General features: G+C 51.5%; 4 protein-coding genes across 4 annotated transcripts; 2 read left to right on the forward strand and 2 right to left on the reverse strand.

The window, feature by feature from the left end:
* The first annotated feature begins 2196 nt into the window (after positions 1-2196).
* Positions 2197-6218, forward strand: BO72DRAFT_65448 (uncharacterized protein). Its single transcript, XM_040950590.1, has 6 exons — positions 2197-2610; positions 2722-2879; positions 2952-3045; positions 3100-3328; positions 3384-5668; positions 5730-6218. The coding sequence occupies exons 1-6, from the start codon at positions 2421-2423 to the stop codon at positions 5807-5809; spliced, it is 3036 nt and encodes a 1011-aa protein (XP_040802605.1). The 5' UTR covers positions 2197-2420; the 3' UTR covers positions 5810-6218.
* Positions 6219-7173: 955 nt separating this feature from the next.
* BO72DRAFT_374836 (putative sucrose transporter) lies at positions 7174-9320 on the reverse strand (the record flags this gene model as incomplete). The annotated part of the gene is made up of 8 exons (XM_040941148.1): positions 7174-8060; positions 8117-8232; positions 8291-8480; positions 8531-8605; positions 8655-8721; positions 8778-9022; positions 9087-9112; positions 9223-9320. The coding sequence occupies 8 exons, from the start codon at positions 9318-9320 to the stop codon at positions 7174-7176; spliced, it is 1704 nt and encodes a 567-aa protein (XP_040802606.1).
* A 1600-nt stretch (positions 9321-10920) lies between these two features.
* On the reverse strand, positions 10921-13125 carry BO72DRAFT_65372 (glucose-6-phosphate dehydrogenase). Its single transcript, XM_040950589.1, has 8 exons — positions 12860-13125; positions 12757-12777; positions 12344-12688; positions 12080-12277; positions 11860-12021; positions 11602-11809; positions 11171-11542; positions 10921-11113 (listed from the first exon to the last, which is right to left on the reverse strand). Exons 1-8 carry the CDS (start codon positions 12947-12949, stop codon positions 11004-11006), a joined length of 1506 nt encoding a protein of 501 aa, XP_040802607.1. The 5' UTR covers positions 12950-13125; the 3' UTR covers positions 10921-11003.
* A 3132-nt stretch (positions 13126-16257) lies between these two features.
* Positions 16258-17235, forward strand: BO72DRAFT_65688 (60S ribosomal protein eL33). Its single transcript, XM_040950591.1, has 5 exons — positions 16258-16365; positions 16516-16525; positions 16679-16732; positions 16801-16943; positions 17065-17235. The coding sequence occupies exons 1-5, from the start codon at positions 16341-16343 to the stop codon at positions 17160-17162; spliced, it is 330 nt and encodes a 109-aa protein (XP_040802608.1). The 5' UTR covers positions 16258-16340; the 3' UTR covers positions 17163-17235.
* The last annotated feature ends 4060 nt before the right edge of the window (positions 17236-21295 follow it).

Raw genomic sequence — 21295 nt, forward strand, 5'->3', positions numbered from 1 at the left:
GAAAGTGGGAGTGGGAGGGAATGGGAGGGAGTGGCTTTGTGTGGCTCAAAACGAGAGAAAGAGTAAAAGAGAAACAGGCCAGACAAGCAGCAGCAGCAGCAGCCAGACAAGCCAGGCAGTCAGGCAGCCGATGCAAGGATGGCCTCAGGTATAACCAACCTTCGGGAAACAAAGAGTGCGGCTCCAGGTAAGTCAACAGCAATTGGAGTTGAGAGAATAAGTGGGTAACAATTAGGACAATGGTAACGATGATGGTGAAGCTGATGAAGCTGATGAAGCTGAAAGTTGTTGATGATGGGATGAATGGATAGGGTGGAAGGTGAATGGAAGGAACACGCGGGTGATGCAGAAGATTATTCTAAAGATAGTCCCAGGCGTTTACCCGCTCGCCAACGGCGGCTCTCGACTGCCGCCCGCTCTCCCAGCTACTACGAGTAGTTATTTATAGGACCCCCAAGGCAGGGCCATTCTTCCGGAATCCAGATTGACAGATGACTACCGAGTAGACTAGAACTAGACAACTAGACCCTTAACTAACTAACTTACTCTCACTAACATGACGATCAGTCAGCTGAGGTTCATATAAGATGCTGTCCGAGCTCATCATGATCCCCGCCTCCATTCCTTCCTTTGACTGTGACTGTCACTGTTATTGCTACTACAATACACTCATTGCCTTGAGTCATGTCACCAGCTTGCTCGGTGGTAGACCCTCACTGAAAGGGGCTAAGGATGTAATGGGTTTCACAGGCCACCACTGACATTCTCACTCACAACCACCAAAGTCTCGACGCTACTACCTTAAGCATCATCCCACTTCAAGGTTGGGGGAAGAATGGTTTCACTTCGGGGCGAATGGAGTTGAACAAGCTGAGCTGGTTGGTGAACCCCGAGGGGTCCAGAAAGGGCCCGAGCCTGACCGCCTGCCTGCTTGTTCGGGTCAGCCTCAAAAAGCTTTTAGGGTACGGACAACTGGCTAACTAACGGCTGGAGGGATGGATCATGGATACACCGGCGACTCTCCCGTCGCCTTCGCACCGGACCTTAGTACCTTATCATTTCACTGCCTCTCCCATTCGGGTTTAGGTCCAGGTTAGTATTGGGTTTTCCCGCCTGGACCAGTCACAGAACCCGTCTTAGGCTGGGGGATTATTATGATATTATGAGGATTATGAGGATTATGAGGATTATTGAACAACCATCAATCGGGCATTGAACCTAGAATTGTTGTCCAATTCTATTGATCCCCCAATGGATCACAGCTGATGTCGATTATTTGCTGCTGTACTACCGTCTACTGACCTTCTGACGGAGACTGTGTTGCAGTTGGGATCGGGGTCTGAGGACAAATTAATGTGTCAGTTATATATACCGGGCAATCGACGTGCTTCATCCAACTCGTGCATCACTAAAACTGTATCCATCCTGTGCACTGTAGGTAGAAGCATGTCGGGGCAGATCCACGTTCGGAGACGGTGAGTCGGTAAGTTAATCGGTAAGGTAATTTAAACTGCCAATGCAAGAGGAATTGGCCACTGCATGAGGCTCGAGATTCTTCATCGATTCAGAACCATGGATGGCGGGCGTATCAACCAACGATTGCAGGTTGAGTGACTGACTTAGTTATTTTCCAACCCCTGAAACGGCAACCCCAGTCGATCCTCATCATCACCGGCGGTCCCTTCATCTCCTCCATCTGCCCATTCCTTCCCTCTTCCTCTTCCGCTTTTCTTGCTTTGCTTTGCGCCGCACTGCATCTCTCTTCTCTTCTTTTCTTTTTCTTCTTCCCTCTTGTCTTTCCCACTGACTGGTCACAACTGCAATTCACCCTCCCCACTTCCTCCATCGTGGCTGCAGTCGCCGCTGCGGTGGCATATTTACGAACCTGATTGCTTCCCGCCCTGCAGGCGATCCTTCCTGGACACTTGGTCGGCCTTCGCTGCTGCTGCTGCTTTTGCTGCTGCTGCTGCATCTATCGCCTTCGGCCATTTTTTCTCGCCTTCTTTTCGGTCGCTTTGGCTCGATTCGTTCGACCAGTCTGTAGACGCTGATAATTGATTGAGCTATCTGATCTGAATCGCTACTTCAGGACGCTGTTTACATCCGCTGTCCCTCCCCTTGGGGGTTGTCGCTTTCCTCTTAATCCGCGCGCCTCCATTTTTTTTTATCATTCCTCCGCCTCATTCAAATCTTGCACCGTGTACCTGCTAGCCATACTTCGTGATCAACTCGTCTAGTTAATTTCGCAACTTTTTCTTATCGGATCTCGCTAGTGACCCCCGGTTACACGCCCCTCCTGCGCCTCCGCTGTTGGGCATTGTTATCCGAACCACCTCCCCTCCCACTCCCCGGTTATCTTTCTCTGAGGATCGCGTCGTCCGCCCGCCGAAAACCTGGCGCGCAAAAAGTGTCGGTTCAGAATGCCTTTCTTTACTCGCGTTTTTCGCAGTAAGGATGCCAACACCCCCAAGAAGAACGCCAAACCCTCCGAGGTAGAAGATCAGGGCCCCGCAAAGCCCACATGGACAGACGCGTGGCAGCGAACCGAAGTTGCCCCAGAAGAAGTCCAGGAGCTATTGCACGGATGTACTCAGGAATTGAAAGCACGAGGTAGGCCTCCATTGTGGCGGATGATCCACCCCCCGCTTCCCATGCCAAATTTAGTCCACCCCTGTGTTCATTCCTCGACTTGCTGATCCTTGCCTCCTTCTTCTTTGACAGCTCTCCAAACTCCCTTTCTTCTTCTACCGTTCCGCCCAAGCTCTGACGCCAGCGCCGCACGCACCTTCATCCGTAACTATTTCAACCAGTCCGTGGAGAAAGGCTCGCCGGTAAACGGAGAAGCATTGGCACAAGATCTGCGGCTGTCGGACCCAATCGTGAGTGGCTTCAACCAATGTCCTGATTACTACCGCGACTTGGTTCTTACTCTTCGCTTTTGATGGATATAGGTCATATGTAGTGTGTTGAAATGGTGTTGGAGCAGACTCCCAGGTGGTGTCGTGACCTGGGAAGCTTATGAATTATTCAAGGTTGGCGAACAAGGTGCGACGATGGAGGCACCCTGGCTCCGGTATCAGGCCAGCTGACCATACCTAGACTCTCAGTTCGCTCGCGATGCGTTCTCCACTTTCATCCCGATTAGTGTTGACTCAGACGCTCGGGCGAAGATCATCACCGACTTCTTCGACCTGCTCGCTGCTGTTGCGGCACATGGTAAATCGAATGGCCTTGGTGGCCGCAAACTGTCTCGCTATGCTGGATGGTGGGCTTTTGACCACGCAGATACAGGCACTGGCTTCGAAGCCGCCTATAAGAACTGGGCCAGGTATGTTGCGAGACATTTATTGAACCAAGGGCTCTGGAAGCTTACTCTTCCTCAGCGCGGCGGATGCGACAAGCCATCTGTTTTTCGCCTACCTACGCTCCTTATCGCCAGAACCCCGTGGGATCAACTCCATCTCCTCCCTACCCATTGCTCTGCAGAGCTTGATTCAGGGAACGGAATATCCGCCGGAGACTCCCACTCTTCTTCAGGTCTCGACAACGAAGGTGGTGATGATTGTTGACACTGTCTCCCCTACCCCCTTCGCTCTGCTGCGGCGCGCAAAGAACTTCGAGTACAGAGACAGTGACCGGCACCTGCAGGAATTTGCTGGCTTTGACGACCCTGTTCGCGCGCTCACTGACGAATGCCTCCGTGTACTGAAATCTATCGCCTCAACTAATCAGTCCGCAGCGACAGATTCGGACACTACCACCCGAGATGAAGCCTCGTGGTCAAGGTTTGAAGATTTTGGCTTTGGAGGCGCACTTGAGTCGGATTCGAACAACGATGCAAATAAATTCAGTCTACCCAGAAATGACTTTGGCAGCCTGAAATCCGCTCCCCAGTCTGGTACTGGAGATCTGGGCCGGCCCACCACCCCTTCCTGGGCGGATTTCATGTCCTCGGGCTTTGGTGATGAGACCGCTCTCAAAGGACCCGGTGGCCCCTTGCTGTTGCCCCCGGACAAGATTCTTCCTCCTTTGTCTACGGTCCGTGTCCAGAGCTCGCAGTCGCACAAACGCAGCTTGAATGACGAACCCCTAACGGAGCCGGCTGAACTAGCAAGCATCACTACTCTGGATCTGGATGACTCCTTCTGGTGGGTTTGGATCAGTAGCTTGGCGGGTGAAGAACCGACCAACCGGAAAGCGGTATTCGGACGCTGCGCGTTACTCGAGACCATTATCAAAGATGCCAAGTGGCTGGTGCTGGAAGAACAAGTGAAGGGGGCCGCTCCTGAGCCTGATCCCGGTGCATATATTGCCGAGAAGAAGCGGTTCTTCGGCTTCTCTACTCGAAAGAAGGGTGTTACGCGTCGCAAGTCCTCGGCCAAGAAGGTCAGCTCGATGGAAGAGTCCTACAAACGAGCAGATAATACAGCACCGACAAGTAAGACTAGTATCGCTCCGGATCAGCATGCCCGCATTCAGGCGGCTGCCGCTGCCCTTCAAAGGCGACACCGTGAGGAGCAAGAAGCTGCCAACGCCAGAACCAACGTGCCCCAAGATGCGCGATATTCCACCAAGACGAACTCCATCATGACTCTGCAGCCGTCGATCATGAATGAGGCATCTCAGGCTATGAAATGGGCGACCAATTATGACAAGAATACTTACCGCAGCGCCTATCTGAGCAACAGCCGTGCGGGCACAGGTTCCTTGGCAGACGACGTGAAGGAATCAACAGATGACCAGCCCAGCACTCCGACATCGCTAGCGCCGAGCACCACTCGTCAGGCGCCCCCGCCTCTGCCTAAGGACACCCCGGCCAGCTCCCCCAAACCCGCAGTACCCAGAAAAGAGATTCCTGCTAGCGACTCTACTCCCAACGCTAGTCGGAATGGTAGCACCAGTGCTGCGGCTGATCTGTCGACGACAGAGTCTCTTCCCAAGCAATCATTGGATTCAGATGAATCCAGGCAGAAGCTCAAGAAGAAGACGGGCAACACCGGGTTCAAGAACATGTTCGGGACGATCAAAAAGAAGAGCGAGCCTGAACCCAAGCCCCCAGTGAAGATCGCTCCCGCTGGAGGCTCGGCTGTTGCAGCAGCTCGTGCTGCCCTCGAGGATAGAGCGAGAGCAGCCCAGGAGCATCCTATCCGCCCAGCAAATAACAATACGTTGAAGAAGAAGCCTGTACCGCTGGCGCCAGCTGCAGAGATTACCAAGGCCAATGTAGAGGCCCCGAAATCTGATGTGGAGCCTGTTGTCGAGAAGAAGGAACCTGAGATGGCTCCCGATACTCAAGCTTCTGTACCGACTTCTAAAGCCCCCGAATCGCCGGACAACCAACCTAAGATTCGCCGCCAAGCCGAGTACGACGCGCTCTCTCGTATCGACACGAAAGAGCGAGCCGCTGCCGACCAAGAATTCTCCCAATTCGATCAAGGCCCTCTAGTGGAACAGCCGGCCTTCGTCCCCGAATCCCCTGTTTCTGAAGAATTTACCGATGCTTCGGCGCATGCCCCGGGTGACGAGCCTGTCTCTCCCCCCAAGCCGGTCCCATCCTCGTACGACCGTTGGGCTCAGATCCGCCAGAATGCCGCCGAGAGAGCCGCCCAGATGGAGGCTCGCAAGGAGAACGACTACACTAGCGATGACAACACGAGCGAAGAAGAGAGTAAGTCACCTTTGTGCTAGTTGTAACGTTTTCCAAGCAAATTTCTAACATCTCTTTGTAGGTTTTGAGACGCGCGCTGCTCGCATCAAGGCCAGAGTAGCCGAGCTGACTGGCAACATGCAAGCCGCCAACCAGCCCTAGAATCCGCCAACACACGTGATAACGTTTTCGTTATGCTATGCTTCCGGCCTTAACCTTCTGCTACTGTCTTTCTATATTGGTTGTCTTTTCCGCACATATACCTCGCCGCGCATCTGATGTGATTTAGTTTTTGCCTGTTCATACAAACAAACACCCTCTTAATTAATGTATTTTTCTCTGTCTCCTACGCTTACATACCCAGGGCCATCATCCCTTTCCTGCTTGTATTGATCCTATTGAGTCTGGATGGATGCCAAGGTGTCTTGTCTGTACGCGCATCTAGATATCTCCCACTCGCGTTCAGCTATTCATTCCCGAGTTTGTGTTCGACTGACTAGCTCAATCTGTTTGTAGCGAGAACCATATTTGGTACTTGTTTGTTCCAGCAATCACATGACTTGCAACGTTACTATCATACTGAGTAATTTGGTGCGTCTCTTCTTCGACCTTAATCGGTGTACACCACGTTTCCGCCGCCGTCTTGTTTCAGGAGCGGTGGTTAGTTGAGCTCTAAATTCGTCACCGCTTGCTTACCTTCCACCGGGAGTATAGGTGTACTGTTGTTGTACCTTACTCGGGCATCTTTTCAGTCTCCATGCCGGTTGACCGTTCAATGATTACTACATACAGTACACAATATGTTTCCAGATGGTGAAAGTCATGGCCTCCCGCTTACTTGAGACAGAACCGGGCTATGGTACTGTACCTCTTAATCGTACAAACACACGTTATTTACAGTAAAACCAACCTACTCCGAAGATCCCTACCCTAACTCAAGATTCAGAAACAAACAGCAGCACACCAATCACTACCTTTCCATTCTTCAGCTTCAGTACCAGTCGAGAAAATTAAAAACAACAAGGCCAGACAGAAAAAATCTATTACAAAAACTCTAAGGCGTGAAGTATGTCTGTCATCCAAGCCTGACTGACGTCCATGCACAGAACGGTATATAGGAACAGCACAAGAAATAGGACCATCAAGGATTCAGTCGAACCTCATGTCCCGCCGGTATATGGTTGGTTTGTGGGTTCTGCGAACAAAAGATCTTTGGACAAGTGGGAGGAAGAGTTGGGGGCAAGAGATAGATAATCGTGTAGATCGTTGCGTATGTATCAATGCATGCCATTTCCGGGGTTGGATGCTTCGGCGTCGATATGTGTAGAGCAGAAGAAGATAAAAACATTATGCATTAGGGGGTATTGGAGAATGAAATCGTGGGTATATGTGTGAGATGTGACGACCGCGTTGAGAGGTTTTGTACAGGATTTCACCTGGTTTGCCACTTTTTCGACGGATGAGATCTTTCGCTGGGGGGGGGGAGCGTGGGATGAAGATGTGCTTTAATGCTGGAGGGCATGAGCTCATATCACGTGGCGCATCCGTCGTGTGGCTTCGACAGCTACGAGGGCGCTGATGGCGCCGATGAATAGACAGATCGAGATAGCGTTGGGTCTGCTCTTATCCAGATTCATCCACTGAGACGATTCCTGCGCAGAGTCGTCGCGCTTGGTGCTGCCCGGTTCGAAGATACTAAACACGATCCAGCTGATGAATGTGCCCACAAACTGCGGGAGGGTTGTGTATACATTCAGCACGCCGAGGTAAATACCCGCAAGCTCTCCTGTCGAAGGGACACTAGAGCCGCCATCCTCCACGTCGCTGTCACTGTCTGAATCGTGGTGGTTGAGCCGGAGGACGTCCATTTCCGTGTCCGTGGCTGTTCGGTCGGCGAAGCCGCCCGAACGAATGCTCGAAGACGTAATCATGGTCACTCGGGACGATGGAGACGGATTCATGGCTAGTTTGTTGATTTCAACCCCCATGAAGGCGAAAGGGGCCCAGCAGCTGATGGCCCAGGGGATACCGCAAAGAGCGACTAAAAATGTTGCAAAAGCGCGCGATCGTGCCAGGGGGGCAAAAACCATGGTGGCGGCAAACATGATGTGCGAGATTAACCACGTTGTCTGCAAGTCCGGACGGACGCTGGGGACTTTCTTCAATAGGGAGGCGATTCCGGGAGGTGGCCGTGGTGTGAACCGCGGCCGTTTGTTGTCTGGTGGCTGTACGCAGAACGGCAAAAGTACAGCTCCAAAAAGGGTGATGGATGAGAAGACAACCAGTGATGAACTGCCAACACGACCGACCTCTCCTAGCATATCACTTGGGCGTACCGCATCCTTGGGAACTTCGTAGCGAAAGTATGTCTCACCAACCCATGTCGTGCTGTAGAACAGGAACGGGAACCAGCCTATACATTCCGATCAGAATAGCATCTTGATAAACAGAGACAAAAGTGCACCATACCAATCCAGGCCCAAAATTGGGCCCAGCAAATCGCTTGAATGCGCGGTGGCAGCTCCATTGTTGTTTTCCACAACTGGGAGATCACCTGTAGCGCCCCGGCCTTATCATCGGAGTCCCTAAGGTTTGGTTATCAGTAAGCGTAACGATTCAGAGACCGTGCTATGTTTCAGGTACCTTGCTGTGATCAGGACTCGCTCCTTCACCGCGTAGGATGTGACAGAAACTGCCGCTATTAGAGATAACGCAGCAAAGACCGTCATTTGCTTGAATTGCGTATCGCCAAAAGCAGTCCCAAAGATTTTGACAGTGTCAATCGAGCCGATCACATAACCTATAAGCTGTCCAATGGCCGTCATCCGGGTTGCTGCTGAGGTTTAGTTTTCAGTCTTGGTAGTGCAAGGAGAGGAGGCATACCCCATGCTGAACCAGTTTGTTGAAGCGGGATCGGCAACGTATCGACTATGAGACTGCGACAGCACGCTTGCACTGCTGTGCGGTTAACCGAGGAAAGCTCGATGCAGGGTAAGTCAGCACATACCAACATTGATTGCAAAATCTACCGCGTAGATGCTCAGAACGGCAATGGCGATAGTAGTGCTTTTGGCCTAGGAAGATGTTAAGCCGTCGCATGCCACCAAAAAAACAGGAGCAAAGCAGGTACCTTCTCGGCATCTTTGACGAACATCCTGACAATCTCCGTTGTCCACCCCAACAGCAGTAGGCACATTGCGACCACCACCGATCCCACGAGCATGAATGGTCTCCGCCGACCCCATTTCAAGCGAGACCGGTCAGCGATCACACCAATAAGCGGCTGTATGATCAACCCGGAAAGCGGACCAGCAATCCAGACCAGCGACGTCCTAGACTTCGTGAGGCCGAGCTGAAGCAGATAGGGCGTGCAATCTTAAGTCGCACGAACGAGTTAGAAACGCTTGCGAAGGTTTTTGCCCCCATAAAAATCACGTACATGTCATCTCAATGCCCCATGTAAACCTGCGAGCGACAAGAAGCAAGTCAGATAGATTGCTATTGCTGTATTCCTTGTCCCGAGCGGGCGGAAATGGCGGAGAACGGTTCCTTAGGGGAGGGGGGAAAACACTCACTGTAAACCCAGCAGACTGAAAGTCAAAAGCACCATGCGCACCCATTCTCTTCGTCCTCGGATTGAGGGAGAACCCACCCATCTTGCAGCTTGAGGCATCTTGGAAATTTAAATTGCGCGCATGCACTGTGACGCCCCGGTGCTCTACCAAGTGTAACGCTTTCCATTAACCAGCGTTGGTTCGCCCGCTCACTCAACTCACTCCGTGTCTGAGATCGGGCCGAGGACAATGTCGTCGACAGGCTCCCCAAACTGTCGCGCGTGGTGAATATATATCCTTCGAGGCTGGAACAATCGATCGAAAGAAGCACAGAGGTTTAGGACGAATCAATTAAAAAAAAAGAAGGCAGTGGTTGGGGAAATGAGGTTGGTTGTCGCACGGTTTTTGGTCGTTTTTAAAAATAGCCGGAAAGGGTTTCGTACTTGGTGGTATTCCAAGTGCGGAGCTCCGGCAAAAATGTAGCAGGTACGGGAGTATAGCTGCGGGGAAAAGAGGGTCGTAGTCTTATGCGCGATATGCCTGCGGTCAATGGAAATTCAGTTCTGTGGGAGTGTGATGGATTTGAGTTTGGCTGAAAAGCATCGAAATCGTGAGAAAAAAAGGGAGAGAAGAAAAGGGTCAAGATGAGAGAGGACACAAGGGAGAGAAAAGGAAAAAAGAGAAGGAGAAAGAAGACGAAGAAGAAGGCCCCCCGGGCTGTGAAGGGCAAGCAAGAAAGACGACGCGGCAGCGGCAGGACAGCCAAAGACGACGGACGCATGCGGGCCCCCGGCCCGTCGTGGTGGGTGGTCTGGTCTGGTCTGTTCTGGTCTGAAGAGACCCACTGCTGCTACTATTCATATACTGTGTACATATCCTACGAACTGCCAGGCCCCCCAGAGCAGAGCAAGGCACGCGACCTGGAGGGATTAGATTGCACCCCTGGAGGTCTGGGCACCCGCTGGGCACCCGCTGGGCATCCTCCGGGTATCCCCTCCGGGCACTGCTGCACAACTGACCCTCCTTTTCCAGCTTCTCTCCCTCCCTACACGACATAGGAATAACAGGCCTTAACCCTTCTTGGTTAAGGGCTCAACCATCAGGACGATTGACAGCTGCGTTAAATTGTGATCCTCATACCATAGTGGGGTTTTCCTTCGCCGTTCCAGGGTCCATCTCGGAGAGTCATCTCAGGAACGGCTCGATTCCCATGAGCCTTGAACCCGGTGGTTGCAGGAATTGTTGGGCGGAAGAGTGCGGAGAACTGGGAACATTTACAGACCTCAGCTTCGCAGGATGCTCCCTTGCCGCCGCTCAATTGCCCAGCTAGGCAATGAATGATTCCGTTCGCTTAGCTATCCGAAGCGTGGTATGTGGTCTGCCTGCCAGGAGATATGCATCCGTACAGCTTGGTTCTAGAACCTGGATGGGCTGCGGGAATGTTGTCAGGTTTAATTCACTCTATTGCTTCCGCCAGCATTTCTGCGATTCTGCGACAGCCAACCTGATCCGACCTACACCACCACACCATGACCAGACCAGACTCATATGGTTCGTAACGTGCTCTGCATTCGTTTCTAAAGAAATAGGAGGGGTGGTAAACAGTAACTCCAGTCATTGCCCGACCGACCGATGAACAGTACCGTGAAGCTTGCATTCCTGTCATATCAACCCACATGTCCGGTCTTGCCGTAGATCTCGCCCCATAGCATTAACATTTTTTCATAACTTAGTCTGACATTTTACTTCGTTCGTGAGGCCCCACTCCCACCTTCAGCGTGTCCTGATGGCTATGCCATCAATTACAACCGGTTGGGGGTAGAGGTCAAGGGCCACTGGTAGCCAGCGGCATCGCTGAACTTGTAGCCGAAAGAGGCCGTGAAGTCATCCAGAACCGCGGGTCCACGGGATCCTGAATCAACTGTCAGTGATCGCACGGGGAATTTACCGATTCAAGGTGTACACATACCGTAGGGGTATTCCATGGGGATAATCTCCTTGTTGTCGTCAAGGTAGTGCAGAAGAGGGGTGAAGATTCTCCAGCTGGCGTCCAATTCATCGTCACGGACGAAGTTGGAGTGGTCGCCCTTCAGGGCGTCGAGGATCAGGGACTCGTAGGCCTCGGGGATCTTGAGGTCGGAGAAGCGGCGGCGGTAGGTGAGGTCGAGCTCGGTCACCACAGTCTGCATGGACAGACCGGGCAACTTGGAGTTCATCTTGATGTAGACGGACTCGTTGGGCTGGACACGGATAACGAGCTCGTTGCGGGGAATGTCCTTAAAGATTCCAGACGTGACGTCACGGAACTGGATACGGATCTCGGTCTTCTGCTCGTTCAGGGCTGCACAAAGTCAATATACCAGCTCGAGAATCGGACACATGCTACCAATACGGGCGTACCTTTTCCGGCCTTCAGGATGAAAGGAACACCATCCCATCTCTCGTTCTTGATGTAGGCAACCATGGCGCAGAAGGTGGGGCAACGAGAGTCCTGGGGGACGGTCTCATCCTCCTTGTAGGCAGGCTTGCTGCCGTCCAGCGACTTTCCGTACTGACCGATGATGACGTTCTTGGGCTCAATGGCGTCCATCGCACGGAGAACACGGACCTGAGATGAAATCAGTCATGGAATCCGATGCGAGTGAGAAAGACGCTTACCTTCTCGTCACGGATATCCTCAGCAGAGAAGGAGATAGGGCGCTCCATGGCAAGCAGGGTCAAGACCTGCAGCAGGTGGTTTTGCATGACATCACGGATGATACCGAACTCATCGAAGTAACCGCCACGACCCTCAGTGCCGAAAGGCTCCTTGAAAGTGATCTAAACCGCAGAATCTTAGCGACTGACAAAGACCGGCGAAACCCGCAGAACATCATACCTGAACGTTATCGATGTGGTGGCGGTTCCAGGTGGCGTTGAAGAATTCGTTTCCGAAGCGCATGATGAGGATGTTCTTGACCATCTCCTTACCCAGGTAGTGGTCGATACGGAAGATCTCCTCCTCCTTCCAGTTGGGGTCGAGGGCCTTCTGGAGGTCGCGCGAGCTCTGCAGGTCCTTACCGAAGGGCTTCTCAACCTATAGTACAACACGAAAGATGTGAGTGGTGGTTCGCCGGTCACGATTGTGGCATGGATGACTCACGATGATGCGAGCAACGCCGCTCTTAGGGTAGCAGTTGCGCTTCAGCTGGTCGGAGACGGTGGTGAAGACACTGGGGGGAAGCGCCATGTAGAAGATTCTGTTCTGCTCCTTCTGGCCCTTCTCCACCTCCTCGAGGTGCTTGTTGAGGTTGATGAACGAGTCATCCTTGTCGTACTGGCCGGAGATGTAGCTGCAGAACTGGCAGAAGCTATCCAGTTGCTCTTCGATTTCCTTGGTGGGAGTCTTGATGTATGAGCGCACACGTCTCAGGTATTCTTCGTGATCCATGTTTGTCCGGGCATAGCCGACGATCTTGATGCCCTTGGGCAGGAACTTGTTGCGGTACTGCAGGTGCGGTTAGTTTCGGGGGACTATTTCGAGGACAGCCTTGAAATTGGTCATTGTCAACATACGAGGCCGAAGAGCGCGGGGAACTACAATGATTGTCAGCTTCAATGTCCGTCTTCGATACAGCATCTGTATCAGTTTTGCTCTCCCGCACGCGGAGTGACTCACAGTCTTCTTCTTCGCAAGATCTCCGGATGCACCTAGTACTACAATGACGGTGTCATCTTTGAGTTCGGCGGTGCTGCGTTGGAAATCCATATTAGCTTCTCAAGTCGGCAAGGATTGACTGATGATTGCAAGGATGTGATGTATGTCGATCTGAGAAAATCAAATGGAACCAGGGAACGGCAGAAAAAAGACAGAAGTGGGCAAATTCAACGGGATCTTTGATCTTGATCACGAATTGGTAGAAAACGCGATCGCGGAACTAGGAGAGGGGAAAGGTGGAAGCGGGGCGGGCTCGTAGATGAGTGTTTGGCAACCGTAAGAGGTGGTGGTGGTGTTGTTGGTAGTGGGTGAAGTTCACGTAGCAGTAGTAGTACTTGGGCGGTGGACAAGGAGGGAACGGAGGGAATGGAGGAGGGGGGGAAAGAGAGGAAGGAGGGGTGTGATGTCAGCGAGGGAAGGTCGCAGACTCGCAGTAACTAGTAGTACTACTTTTACTCACCCAGCGCTCTGGCGTTCCTCAGTGCGGGCTATCGTGCTGGCCATTGTTCTTTGGATGGTGGGGTTGTTGAGTCGGTATGGGATGGGAGGAGGGGGTAGGTAGGGTAAATAAATCACAGATAGAGAGAGAGAGAAGGAGAGGAGAAGAGAGAAGAGGTAGGAAAACTGAATCAAAGGGTTTAAGGGAAATTTCCCAACAAGTCCGGCGGAGCAAGTACTTTTTAAGAGCGTGAGGGCTCGACGGGAGTAGCGTAAGATGGCCGGAGGGGGAGCTGCTGCTGTTCTGCTCTGCTTCTTGCTGGAACAAGCGCAAAGGTGGGCGGGCGCAAAGCAATCGAGCCCGGGTGGGGCACTTGTTCTTTCCACTACGTCGATGCTGCGCTGCCGCGGGACCCCGTGAGGGTGAGGGTGAGAGAGAGAGGACTGTAAGGTAAATTATTCAATTCAATTTCAGGAATTGATTGATTTGATTGATTGATTATTCTTCTTCTTCTCTTCTGCTCAATTAATTCTCTCCGTCTTACTTTCGGACATGAAAGCTCGTCGTAGTTCGGTAAATTCTCTTCTCGAGCGCATCTCCTTGGAGTAGGAAATTCTGTCCGCTTTTATAGTTGATTGATTCCATCTGTTCCAACCAACCTCCCGCTCCGGTCCAGTTCCCACCCTGTGGCAATGACTCTCGAGATTATATCATTGCTTGGTAACAGAAACATACTGCGAAGTTGATGTACGAGTAACTACAGAGATACTATAATAAAAATTCCCGACCGTTCCGCTCAGGTGCCCCATCAGCACTATTATAGCTCTACCACCAGAAACAACAAAAAAGAAAAAAGCCACGCTTGCTCTCAGCCCATTTGGATGAATCTGGGGAATGATTGACCCTCCGCTCAAAATTCCATACCTGGAGGCGGATGAAGCTCGAATAGAAAGCACATCTTGGAGTCACATGGGACACACCCCGCGTTCACCATGATCCAATAGTTCGTTTGACCCCCTCCAACTCCGATCTGACATGCCTCTTTGTTTCTACTCGTATCCCTTATGGACTGAGGAGCATGGGGTTACGAGAGCTTCCTCCCGGATCCCGTCGTCGTACATGAAATGTATATCGGCGGGGTGTTGGATGAAGACCGTGTGGAGCTTCAAGCCATGCAGGTCAGCTTCGATCCTAAGGGGGACTAAGATAGGGAACAATGGATCGTATTCAACCCGGCGCATCCCAACCACAGGACAAGGTCATGGCAATCTACCTACTCATCCGGTATGTTACAGGACAACATGGTGGGGATACAATCCGAGAGAATCCCGCCTACATAAAGCTTGCGCCTGCCCCTCTTTTCATCTCAATTTCAATCCCCATCTTACATACTAGTGAAAGATTCAACCGTTTTTCAGCACTGTGCTGATAACAGCAGAATGCATTAAGCCGATGTTCAGGCTATTCCACAACTGCAACCGTATAGATCGCGCCAGAAGCTGCAGCGAAGGGCTATTGGTTGCCGGGGGTTGCGGTAAACCAGGTGAGACTGTGAGACTCCTGAATCCGCGTCTCCGGTGACCAGCGTCGTGGGGTTAGATCGGCGAATTTGTCATCCAGAAAAGGACGATACGGATTTAGTTTTCCCGTGAAATGGGCGTAGTGTAGCAGGAACAGTGAATCAAACCGAACTTTCGGCCCAGTCGAGTCCGGAGATGGTGCTAAGGATGCCGAGTCAGGGCTGGATTGGCTTGCGGAGTATTATACTCCCTATCACACCTACTGTGAGACGGATGTACTTCGATCGCCGTTGCATTCCAGCCTCACTATTGAACCACATGCTCTTGGTTCCTGTCAGTCTTTGATGCATTTGCATCAGTTCCTCGATGGATATACTACTTTCTGAGATGTTGACGCCCGAGGCAAGCACCTTGAAGATGAAATGGCGTGCTTGAAGGGAAAGGACATCATGTCAGGTTCGTTGCCGATTGCTGGTGGGGCTAAGGTACGCTTTATTTCCAAATGAGTGTCCCGGTCTGATCGGTTTGGAAGAAGTCATCCTCCCCCGTTTTAAGTCCGCATACCCTCATAGGCCCATACAGTCAATCCACCGGGGACAAATGTAGCGCTACCCTGGCAGTAGCAGATAAAAGGCCATGCTAAAGCTCCAGATGCAGTTGACTAGGCACCGCGACCTGTTCTTGGGACTGAAAAGGGACCTTGTTGGGTAAATCAAGGCGATAAGCTCATGCATGCCGAAACTTCAAGTTGTTGTTGTTGTTGTTGTTGCTGCTACTGCTACTGCTGCCGCTCCCTGCAGTCTGAAAAAGCAAGTGCAAGCAAGTGCGGGATAACTAGTATGTCCCAATCACTTACTTTCAGTCTGGTGATATCAGATGGGGCCAATTGCCGTCACCGGTGGAAAGAATACAACAAACTGTTTTGTCAGCTTGGGAGTCCGGACGCTCTGGAGCTTCCTCCGCTGTACGGAGTATAACCGGCGGAAAGACTCTAGAGGGGGAGGAGGGGCAGGTCTTTCGGACCACAGTAGGCCGGCGGCAAAATAACCGGGTGGGGGAGCGGAAGTTTGACATTCTTTCAAACTGATCATGAATGATAATGATGACGATGGAATACGGAGGGACGGACACTACCACTAGTCCCATCAACGGAGTACAGCTCTCGGATCCTGGAGAAAATGGTTTATCCGAAGTATGCCGAAAGTAGACTAGGGTGCTCTCCTGCGGCTTGGCACGTTTGCATCCTATCCCCCATATCACGGGACTTTGCCTTGCCCTGGGCGGTCGGACTCGCTAAGCGTCCCAATTGGGGTTAGGGCGAGCCGCACCGAACACACCTCGCAAATTGTGGCCTTGTGCGTCGTCCCGTAACCGATTGAAGCGACGACAACCACGACAACCCGGACGACTTTTTGCGGGTCATTTCTGCCTTCCTTCGACTTCGTTTGCGTTGCCCGCTGTTGCTCAGAGAAACGCCGCCAGAATGCCTTCGGAAAACGGTAACAGACGTGAGTCTATCTCTCCGGTCTTTTTTTTGATATATGATGCCGCCACACTGTTTTGATATGGGGATATGGAGTCGGAACCGGGGGAGCGCAGTGCTGGGAGATTCATCTTTGGAGAAATTAAAAGCTAACCTGATTCTTTGCGACCACTAGTCTACGTTAAGTAAGTTGCCAACACATATCGTTGAATCGTCGAATCGCGCAAAGATGCCCCGGATATATCGTTATGGTCGAATTATACCGAAGAATTTGAGACGGATTGAAGCGCGACGGGAAACAATCAGGGCAGTCGGGTTAATACGAATTTCTTCACTAGGGGTCGCCACCTGAGCTTCCAGCGCTCCAAGCGTGCTGTCAACTGCAACACCAGGTACTGATCCACTCATCGGAACATCGACGTCGGAAACAATGGGAATCTGACAATCTTGGAAAATATAGTCTGATCCAGATCGACGGTGTTACCAACACCGAGGCTGCCAACTTCTACCTCGGCAAGAAGGTCGCTTTCGTCTACCGGGCTAAGCGTGAGGTCCGTGGCTCGAACATCCGGGTCATCTGGGGCAAGGTCACCCGCCCTCACGGTACGTGAAACGAATCAACCTCATCCGCGAAGAGGACGACAGTCGAGATCCGCGCAGCGAGAGGAGAAGTCAGGTGCTGCGGTGATTCAGGAACGAGGCCACTAACACGGTCGATGAATAGGCAACTCCGGTGTTGTCCGCGCTCAGTTCCGCCACAACCTCCCCCCCAAGTCCCTCGGCGCCACCGTCCGTGTCATGCTCTACCCCTCCAACATCTAAATGACGCCCTTTTTTCGATATGATGGATGGCACTCCGGATCTAATTTCGCGCAAACAGTCGGGCAAGGAGTCGACGGTATGAGCCGATGTTGAGATGGAGTTGGCGGGTTGGTAATGTTCGTGGGAGAGGCAGGGCCGGTTAGCCCTACGAAACTAAATTAAAAGAACTTCTTTCTTCTTTTTTCCAGCATGGTGACCTACCGGACCATGGGCATATAGACGAAGGGCTCCATCCAATTTCAGTACTGGGGGGGCTCTTGGTGTGCCTTGGCCGGCAGCATGGCTTTCTTCCACATCTCATGTACTGACGCTCATAAACAACACAATCCATACCATTTCAACACCACGGATCCTTCATTCGTTTTGAGTTTCGGGTAGTACCGACCGTATCAGGAGCGATTTTTGGCAACCGAGATGGCTTTTGGGGGTTAACTGGGTACATTCGGTCAAGCATGTGTCACCATCCGGAGCATTCGTTCTACTTTTGAGATTCCCATATGCAACAACAACCGCCGATCTCAACCACATGCCCTTTCCCGATCTCGAATCAATCGACACGCAAAGATGATATTCTCAGAGCTCAGCCTGTTTGAATATGCCAGGCCTGCTTCGTAGCCAGCAACTGATTCCACCGATGCGCAAGGGTAGACTTCAGGTTCGAAACTCCATCGCCCACTTGTGTCCTGCCCTGCCCGGTTCAAACCAGAAACCACATCCAGGTCTCGACGAGGCTCCAGCGACTATTGTTGCCTTCCCTCCCTTAGCACACGCAAGCCCTGCATGTCTGTCGTCTCTTGTTGCACGGTATGTTCACTCAAGCACATGATAACAGCCACAAACGCGGTAGTCCAGCGCGGAACAAACACACCCCAGCGCAACCAACCTCTCCGCACTGCCCACGACTCCCGGATTGTAGTTTCCGCATTTTCTACCTCCCATCTGCCTCAATACCACTCGCAATCCACAATCTTCCACCCACCCGCCTTCACAAATTGTAGTATAGGGTTCCGAGAAAAGGAAAAGAGGTGTGGTATATTCGATTTCATGCACGGGTCCTAACCAAAATAACTGTGGCACAGATCGTGACTCCGCATAGCATGTACGTCATGATCTATCAAGCAATCAATCAATTTAGGAATGCTCTTTCCATCACGGAGTGGACATGTCCCATACCCCTCCAACCCTAGTAGAAATCACCGACAAGAGAACCCATATGACCACTGCCAACTCAAAGACAACCCTTCGAACTCAATCCATAACCACAACCAGCCCCTTCCCTTGCGCCAGTGCAGCTATCACAAACAGAGTCTCTTCTGTCTTATCCCGAATGGCACAGTACCTTTCACTGACTGCATCACACCGAATTCGCCCCAGACCTTACGCACAGACGCGTTGCCATGTATCACGAATTCACCTCTGATCTATCGAAGTAGACGGTCTGTAGAATTTGGGGGGATGTCGCATAAATGTATTTTCCCCCGGAGAAATGGACAGTAGCATATATCATCGTTTCCCCAATCTGGGGCCGATACCGCGGATTCTGGAGATTTTGTTCTAGCTTATGAATCAAGAGATTTTGCTATGAGATATACGTCCTACGCCTTTCCATAGCGTGTGACTGCCGGGTTCTCTTGTGGCAGGGTTCGATGACATTTGGAGATATTGAGCAGATGAACGTAGTCGGATTGTAGTCAAGCATGGACAGATTGAAATAACGACGTCATTCTAAAGTGGTTTGATTGATTGATTGTGGATCTCCTCGGATGGCGGGCGGAGTGCCAGCTCTCTCTATACGTAATGTCTGGATGGTGTCCAACCCGATTGCGCGAGTCGGAGTAAATATTAAGAGGACGGCGGTGTGCTTCTGACGATAAGCAAGACGTGGACATGTTCAGGACACCAGTGTGGTTCATCCTGCACTTAGATATATATGTTCACTACATCGGAGCATGCACTAGACTTGGGAAAGGTAGGGCATGTCGATCGACAGCTGCGTGATTACATCGTGCTTGATGAGATCGAAGATCAACTGCCTGGTAAACAAGGCTGCGAGAACCGTTCTGATATGGAAAGACGACTCCCTTGCAGGGAGAGCGTTGGTTGGAATTTAGTGAGTAAATAAGAAGAAATAAAGTAAGCGCCATCCCCGCCCCAGCGTGACCCACTGCAGGAAGAATGATAGGGATCGGCACGATCTCGTCAACCGCGCGGCTTGGTGATGGCTGCTACCGAGTCGGAGAACCATTCTGGAAGGATCGATTCATCGGGGGTGGAAATGTCTTAGCCTGACCTTGCTTTGACCTTCATACTTCATACTACTGTACCGTACAGCTTTTCTTTCTGATTCCTAAAGTTGGCTTCACCTTTCTTCGAATGAGGCTGTCCGAGTGAAAAAAAAAACTCATTGCTGCGAGGCATGACCCCACCACTATAGTTCAGCAACTTCCTGCTTTCTCATTAGAGATGCTGATAGTCAATCTTCATCCCACTGATTAGAAGGGGCTGGGTTTGTGTGGCGTTGTCTCGGAAGGGTAGCAAGTATGGCTGGCACACAGCAGCTGAGTCGGTGGGACGTGCTGTTGTAGGCGAGTTGCAGTCCGACCTGCGACAACCAGCATTATCTTCTCGAGCCACTGAGAGGGCGACAGGCAGACATATTCCAAGTTTTCATGCCAGGCCAATTGGAAGCCGACGGAGCAGGATTAGTTGACTAGTACGCGTTCCTCGACTTAGTTAGTGAGCAGCCGTGCAGTGTGGATGAATCAAGATTTTCTCTTCTTGCTTTGCAATAATAATGGCGTGCCTCCAAAATCCGGACTGGATCAGATCATGTCCGTCGTATCGGCATACGGGAAAAGCAAGACCAGTAAGCGACTAAGGAACAAAAAGGCTAAGCGTGGCCGGAGTCCCGGCCAAAAATAAACCATGGTCGGGAGTTCCGTCTGGAACTGATAAGTATGTACGAAGAAGAGGAAAAGGCCGACTGGTTCGTGAGTGATGAGTGAAAAAAAAAACCTTAAGGCAGAGAGCGGCCCTCAAATTTGAGTCAGAATGATGTCGATGGCAGACGATTGATCTTCCATGCTTACTCCAGATCCGAGTCTGGAATTGTCGACTGAATTCGGCATTGATGATGTGCACCCCAGCAGGGGTCGATCAGGCGGCAAGAGAATGTCCTCAATACAAAGCAATCCGTCCATGACTGACAGCGAATCTGTGATTTGTGATGATCTGGACCAGGTTCGTCCCTGGGGGGATACGGTGACACATGGTGCCAGTCCTAGTCCATGGATCTGAAGCCAACGAGAGTCTTCCAGACGGTGGTTGGGCCCCTTTCCTCCTAAGTGATTGGCCGGGTCATGGCCAGGGGAGGGGAAAGCTGGCGTAACACTGGGCGAAGTATGGCTACTAAGTATCCGGTTCTTCCTGGTTTGTGAAGATATCCGATAGTCCCAAGGATAAGTTCAATCCCCAACCCAGGCTGGGCCTCATCTTTCTTTAACCGGGGCAAAATTGGCGATGCAGGTGGCTGATTATGCAATACTCCAATTGACAGACTGTGATTCAGGTGATTCAGTTAGGTCCAGTCAAGTGTGTTGAGTGGATGGTCAATGGAGAGATGAAGGTGGTGATAAGTTACTAGTAGTAATGGTGATGGTGGTGGACAAACACTTGATCGAAGCTTTCTGGGGTAGATAAGAAAGAGAAGTTGTGCATTTGGCAGTTTTCATTCATCCATTCATTATGAAAGGATTATCCCAAACTGTCAATCTCACCACTGACTACCCACCCACTCACCCACTCACCCATAGCCCGCGCACACATACGAACATTAGAGTATTAATAGAGACAAACAAGCGTTGCAAAGAAAAAAGAAGATCCGGTGATCCTCCCCAGTGGTCTGCTCTCCATCTGATAGGCAGAGTCTCAATTTGTCCATCCATCGGGTCCCAGACTCCCAGGAAGTGATCCCCTCTTAATTGCGTGGCGCCTGTCGTCAACACCACTGGCCAATTCTCAAGTCAAATACCCTCAATGACCCTCCCTCCATGGTCGCTTGACTTGAATTCTGATTTCTTCAGTTACTTCTTGTTTGAGGCCAGTTTGTTGACCTTCGTTTGAGTGCTTTGTTG

The sequence above is a fragment of the Aspergillus fijiensis genome (assembly GCF_003184825.1).
Source record: "Aspergillus fijiensis CBS 313.89 unplaced genomic scaffold BO72scaffold_16, whole genome shotgun sequence".
Lineage (NCBI taxonomy): Eukaryota > Fungi > Ascomycota > Eurotiomycetes > Eurotiales > Aspergillaceae > Aspergillus > Aspergillus fijiensis.